Raw genomic sequence first — 7,167 nt, 5'->3', positions numbered from 1 at the left:
CTTGTATTCTGAAATTTGCATGTAAACTGATGTAAAACAAAATGCTGAAGACATCTGAACAACCCTGGGACGGACAGTCATGAGGAAATTACACCTTTGCCACCATTGCGCTTGTCGCTGTTTCCTTTTTTGTCTGGTTGGATGGCATTGGCTTTAGCTTAATATTCAAAATTCATTACTATCATGTTCAACATAATCTCAAACTAGGTACACATTATTGATTCCAGCGTAACGAAATATGTAGAGAGATTTGCTTGAGATTATAGGAAGAAAACTGCTATTTGGGTATTTAATGATAGATAATTACAGCACTTGAACAAATTGGGTCCAGCTGTTTACAACTGCAGAGGCAGAGGAAAGTGTGGTTGTAGGAACATGAGCAAACTATCATATCACGAAGAACTTGAGTTTCCATTCTGTGATGACGTTATCAAATATGAAAAACTTGCTAAAATCGGACAAGGGACTTTTGGGTATGTAAATAACAACATGAAATATTGATGGGATGGGAATTTACAAATATTAAAATAGCCGAGTTGAGTAAATATATACCATACACTGGACTAAACATCTGTTTAGGAGGCCTTCTACTTAAGTATGTATTCAATGATTATCAAAGATGTGTATATGTGTAGGTTAGGTGTAGCAGAAGTTCAGTAAAATGAAACATTTTTAGCTTGAATAGATGCCACTAAATCAATGACTGCTGTAGAAAATTGTGTAAAGATGATAGTCGTCACAAAGCACTGGGATTTTAGCACCCGTTTACTTTACTCGAGTCGAATTGTAGAGTAAGTTTTGAAAATCGTCCACTTGTTGTAATAATTGTGAAGTTTGGGTAATACTTACCCTAGAAATAACATGCTAATGTAAGAAAGGATGTCTGTGGACTCTTAACATGTATAAGTTATTTAGAAGGTAACTGGTGAGGTTTAGCAATAATAAGTAATCCTTTGACAGTGAAAATGATGAAAGTGGGGAAAGTTAAGAAGATAAGTGATTATGTTGGGTTAGTCTACAGATAAGTTGAAATAATTCTAGAATTCACCAGAACATAGAAATACTTTACTTAGCATCCTCTAGCCCAAGCAGCATGCACTTACCTTTTTGGGATGTTCTTTTAATAATATGTGATTTTGTAGGTTTTTTTGTTTGTATTTAGTTGCTGGGGGCTTTTGTGTTGATTAGATAGACAAGTGCTTTTTTTTAGGGGTAGGTGGCATTAGAATTATATGTAGATTACATTTTGAAATATATTTAAATATACTGAAATATATTCAGATATTTCAAGTGATACAGCTGAACTCTGGTGATAATACAAAAAATGCTACAATCAATAGGCCTTCAAAAGCTTAAAGAAATAAGAAAATGAAGGTAGATAAAACTTGACATTACACAAATGGTTGGGCAAAATTACCAAAAGCGTCAAGAAAGCATGAGGGAATAGTTGAATAATACCAAATTTACCTAATGCAAATTGAATTCAGACTGACATTATATGAAAGCCTGAAAGAGAATTTTTATTCTCTCGGAATCGTACAGAATCATGATGATCATAAATGGTTTCATCTAAAATCGTTCTAAAGAAAAGATTTGGTAGTTTACTTAAAGTGAAGCTTTTCCTATAACTGTCTGATTATTCCTATTAATAGTACCTGTATATATAGAAATATTCACTTGAAAACTTACTCATATGCAGGAACATTCAGTGATGCATGACTTAAACGGTATGATGCTGGAGCTGCTGTTGACATAAGGTGTTTGGGAGCTGTATCATTCACAATTTGGTGAATATTTACCTTCAGCTAAATAGTTCTCTTCCTAAAAGTGCAAGTACTTTAAGTGAGCACACATTGGCATTTTAAGAATAGCTTCAACTAGTTTGTTTTCATGCATTTGTAATTTCCCTTTTGTTTTCTTGGACTTGTTTCTGTATCATAATCAATATGCAGTCAAAAATCACATTTTTGTCCCTTTCTCGGTATTTGGATTTTCAGGCCCAGAACTTTGTTCTGAAGCTGATTTGCTGAATGGGCTATATCTTTCCAGATGCCAACTGGTTAATTTCTGGTTCATTATATTTTCTTGATGTTTTGGCTTGGATGTGTGCACCATTGCACAACATTCAAATTGGGAAATTCACTTACAATTGATTATTAAACTAAGTACTTGGCACTCAACACCAATCATATTTTGCAGATACCAACAAAGCTGAAACATCAGCACGAACAGAACTGGTAATTTACAGTTAATGCAGCCTTCGTTTCACTAATATATAACTGGAATGATGATTGGCTGTGGATATTGCCTTAATGGAAACATGTCATCTTACTTACTAGGTTCTGCCCTTGCATCATTTACATTTTTGAAATACTCAGTGCAAGTGAAGTAGAAATGTTTCCCCTTTATAGTAATGTTGATGCATGAAGCATTGGTTAAGTAGCAAAATGTCATGATTTACAGTGTCAAAAAGATGTTTTTTGGTGATTAGACATGACTGTTATGGTGATGCTCTTTCCCATCTTTAGATCACCTTGTACAGTGATTTGCTGTTCAGTCCCAAGCCTCTGACTTGTGTCAGTAAAAGACCAACACTGGGCTTTTCTTTGTTACCAGTCAGTTTGATTTTTTAATGAAGGACTGCTCATGTTTTATTAGGAAACACATCAGAAATACATTCAGAATTTAAATTTTTTTTGCATTTTGTGGGAATCAATGATAGTAACATATCACTCAGTGATTGGACTAAGCTAAGATTCTTCCCAAACTGGCCAGTTTTTGTCATCAGCATTTTGATACTGATGATACTCTATTATGAAAGTAGTTGACTGAGAGTCTACTGAAAACATGAATTTGTGAGTCAGTCACAAATTCTTGAGAGCAAACACCAGATGTGCACATCTTCAACAACAACTAAAGCCACATTGCTACACCCTAGTTTGATGCTTATTGCATGCTACCATCTTTCAATCACAATTATCCCATACAGGTTACCAAATATGCTCACTAGACTTATACCTATGTAATTTGAGGACTCTCTTTTGTATCTTTTAGCCTTGTGTATTAGCATTATACAGGCATTCTTCTAATCCCCCAGCACCACACCTTGAGTCATACATACACTGAAAATCCTGTCTAGCCAATCAACAATGGTGTCACCCACTTTCTTGAGAAATTCAAGTGCAATCCCATCCACTTCAGCCATTTTGCTATGATTCATCCTTTGCAGAGCTTTCACCACCTCTTCTCGTTTCACCAAACCATTTGCCATGACTTGCATCTTGCACTTTTACATTCCAAACACCCTATATCCAACACATTCAAGTCTTTTGATACTCACTTCATCTCCTCTTTACCTCTGATGCTTGTTACCACTTCCCCATCTTCATCCCTCACTGATGCCACTGTTTGTTCTTTTACTGTCCTTACACTTTTCACCTCCTTCCAAAACATTTTGTTCTTCCAGACATTTTTTGATGCTCACCTTACCCATCATTTGACTATTCTCTTGTACGTATTAAATCTCTTGAACTCCTTCCCTGCAGGTAGTGCCCGTACTCCCTTCTTTCCTCTTATACAAGTAATGCTACTTGTCCCACCATTCACTACCCTTTTCCATATACTCACATCCCTCTTGCTCCATTTCACATATTTCGCCTGCATATGTCAGCAATGCTTCCCTAAATACTTGCCATTCCTTGCACACTATTCTTGTTTCATTGTCTTTCACCATTCCAAATTCGGTCTCTCTTAGTATCTTTACACAAAGCCTCTTTCCCAGGCTCCCACACTTTCACTACCCTCTTCCCATCCATGCCTTTTCCACTGTTCCTAAAGCCACAACAGTTCACACTTTCATCCATATGCACTAAGAAGTGATCAGAAATCCTTCCGCCTGTCCTCTTGGCACTTTACATCCAGCAGTCTCTCCTTAACATACTTGTTGATTAGTACATTATCCATTAGTGCCTACTAACCTAACCCCTTTTGCCCACATATACTTATACATGTAACATTTTTTTAAAGCAGATATTCCCTGTCACCAGTTTTTTTTTCAGCAAGCAACTTAACAAGCTATTTGCCACTTTCATATATGCTGGGTATTCCATGTCTCCCAGTTATAACTTCAGCTGCCACTCAAAATCTCCCATCACTAATACTTGATCCATTTCATCAAAATTGCAGAGGTACTACTCAGCTCCTCCCAAAGCATTTACCTTTCATTTTCACTTCTCTCAGTACCAGATGCATACACTACTTCCATTTTTTCCCACATCATTCTAGATCTCATTTCCTCAAGACTAATATTCCCACAACTCTTTTAGAAGTATCATTGGATCCTTTGCTCTCACCCTGACGTTAACCCTGGATTTAATCCCTCATTTGTTCCCAAACCATACTTCCGCCTTCCTTTTGAGCTTATAGTATCTGAAAAGAAAAGATGATCATTGCTTGAAATAGAGCTTCCATGCTTAGGTTTTAGTTGTGGAATAATTTCTATTACTTACATATGGTTGGGAAATCATATGTCTGGCAGCATGGTACAGTTGTCAAAGTCAGCTGAAAATTATTTGCTACCTCAATTATCAATTAACCCCTCCTGTTTAGAGTGGAGGGATGCAACTTTTGCAAGCTTTTCTTATGTTTAGTAATTTTTTGCTATATCAGTTTGAGGTGTTATTTTTCCTCTATTCGGAACTAACCATTGCAGTATCGTAACCAGTGAGGTTGTTGGTGCTGTTACTGTGAAAAGTTGAAAAGAAGAAGCTTAAGACTGGGAAAAGTTATTAAGTTTCAGTACCACGAGGGGATACTCTAGTTTTACCAGAGTATCCAAGTCTCACCCTGCCTTCTTGTGGTGACCTCGTTATTACACCTCTTAGGGGTGGAACTAAAGGGGGAGGCATTTCCCAACTACATCAGGGGGATACTTTTAAATTTAGACAAACACCTTAGGTGTGCTGTCACTTATGAGTTTTTTGACAGTTATGGAGCCTTGCTGCCTCCGGAAACACTGTCCTGGAGTTTCCTTCTGTCAGTAACCTGACAAGGGTTAGGCACAAAAGGCTAAGAAGCAGCACCGGAGTCTACCAATTATGCTGAGGATTAAAAGAGACGAGCGATTGAAGGTGATGGCGCTGAATGTGAATGCGATGACTGATGAGAGTAAAATTAAGGCTAGGGATTGGGGAAACCCATATCCTTGGGCACGGTGTATGGAATGAGAATGGAAATGATGGATGCAAGTTATGGGAGGGCATGGAAGGAGGTGTGTTATGGAAAAGAAAAGAAGGATGTGCAATTCAGCTATCACAAAGTGTGGGAGGGTGTTGCAGAGCATGGATGGAATGGATCAAGAATAGTGTGGGTGAACGGAAAGATGGGATTTTGACAGGGCTTCTGAAAGGAATTTTATCAGAGGGTACCATGTTTCTTTCGGGTCCCCTTCCCCTCTCTATTAGTCATCCTGTTTTTATCCACTTTGGTTTTATGCCATGAGCTCTAAGGCCAAAAAGGGTTTGGAAGATGAGGGACGGTTGGAGTGCTAGTCTTCAGTTTATGCAAACACTTTCTGAGATCTCAAGAAATTCCTGGGCCTCCTTTTGTACCCCTGGTCTGAGGTACAATGTACCCCTTGCACCCCATTCTCCTTGGCCGTAGTTTGTGACGTATTCATATATGCAACTGTGAATATGAAATAATGTGAGGTTAGGATGGACTGAAGCTTTTCTAGAGAAATTTGAATAACTGTATTAATAGTTTTGAGAATGAGAGGAACATGGTTGTATTGGATGACATGAATGCGAAAGTGGGATGTGATGGAATTGGTGAGATAGTTAGTAAATGGGGAGTGCCTGGAGTAAATGAGAATAGAAGCTTCCATGTGGATATTTGTGCTGAGAGGGATTTATTTCTTGCAAATACCTGTTTTTAGCACAAGATGATCAACAGGTATACTTGGATGAGGAATATTGGAAGAGAAGAGTAAAAGGCTTTGATTGACTACGTGGCAGTGGATGAAAGATTTATAATCTGACCTTTCCACTGTTCTTGTGGGGATGAGGATCAGGGAGAAGTGAAGGTATGGTGTAGGGAAGAATGGAGAGGTAGAATTGTTGGCAAGCAAGAAGATGAATAAAAAAAAAGTGCTGGGATGAATATGAAAGGAAGGTAACAGAAAGTTTAGATGGAAGTGCAGTGAATATAGGGAGGTGTTTAAAATGTTTTGAGAAATACTATTAAAGGTTGTAGAATTAGTAGTTGGATTAAACGTAGTGAGATAGGAATAAAAAGATGAACAGAAGAGATTAAAAATTCTGTGGAAGAGAAGAAAAAGGCATATAGTAGTTTGATAGGAATGTACCTGTGGAAGTTCAGCAAAGTAAGAGGGAAGAATACAAAATAAGTAAGCAGAATATTAAGAAGCTGATAAAGGAAATCAAAGAAAGAGTAGATGAAGATTTTGGAAGGAAGTTAAGTGAAAAGTTTTGGGATAGTAAGAGACTATACTGGAAGGAGATGAAAAAGGAAAGAGATGGATGTAAGAGTGGAAATGTTAGTTTGAGAAGCAAGGAAGGGAGTTGCTGAGGTAAAAGGTGGAAGTGAAAGGAAGATGGAAAGAGTATTTTGAAGAACTGATGAATGTGGGAGAAGGAGAGGCAGCAGTTGTTATGTGCATGGGTATGGAGGATGGAAGGAAGAGGATACAAGTATAAGGACTTATAGCAGAAATGGAGGTAAGAAGGGCAGTAATGAGGCTGAAGGTAGGAAAGGCACCTAGAATGGATGGAATTACAGCTGAAATGCTGAAGTATGGAGGAGAAAGTGATAGAGTGGATGCATCCTATATGTAATGTAGCATGGAAACAGAAGGTTGTGCCTGAGGGTTGGATGAATGCTATTGTTGTTACTTTGTTCAAAGGAAAAGGTGTTAAGGATGTATGTAGCAATTACAGGGGAATCAAATTTGTTAAATATACCTGGAAAAGTTATTATTTTTTTTTATCATTCTTAATTGCCGTCTCCCGTGTTGGCAAGGTAGCGCAAGGAAACAAATGAAAGAATGGTCCAACCCACCCACACACATGTATATACATAAACGCCCACACACATACATATACATACCAATACATTTCAACATATATATACATATACACAGACTTATAC

The 7,167-nt window shown here is 37.6% G+C and overlaps 1 protein-coding gene across 2 annotated transcripts in view; it reads left to right on the top strand.

The window, feature by feature from the left end:
* Positions 1–339: 339 nt before the first annotated feature.
* LOC139755458 (cyclin-dependent kinase 9-like) overlaps positions 340–7,167 on the top strand; it is a 259,415-nt gene continuing 252,587 nt past the window's right edge. For both annotated transcript variants that reach the window (XM_071673778.1, XM_071673777.1), the window contains exon 1: positions 340–473. In XM_071673778.1, the coding sequence (XP_071529879.1) occupies positions 376–473 (98 nt within the window). In that variant the 5' untranslated portion in view covers positions 340–375. The remainder of the gene's footprint in view (positions 474–7,167) is intronic.

The sequence above is a fragment of the Panulirus ornatus genome, chromosome 19 (assembly GCF_036320965.1).
Source record: "Panulirus ornatus isolate Po-2019 chromosome 19, ASM3632096v1, whole genome shotgun sequence".
In the NCBI taxonomy this organism is placed as follows: domain Eukaryota; kingdom Metazoa; phylum Arthropoda; class Malacostraca; order Decapoda; family Palinuridae; genus Panulirus; species Panulirus ornatus.
This window is presented reverse-complemented; position numbering and strand designations above follow the sequence as displayed.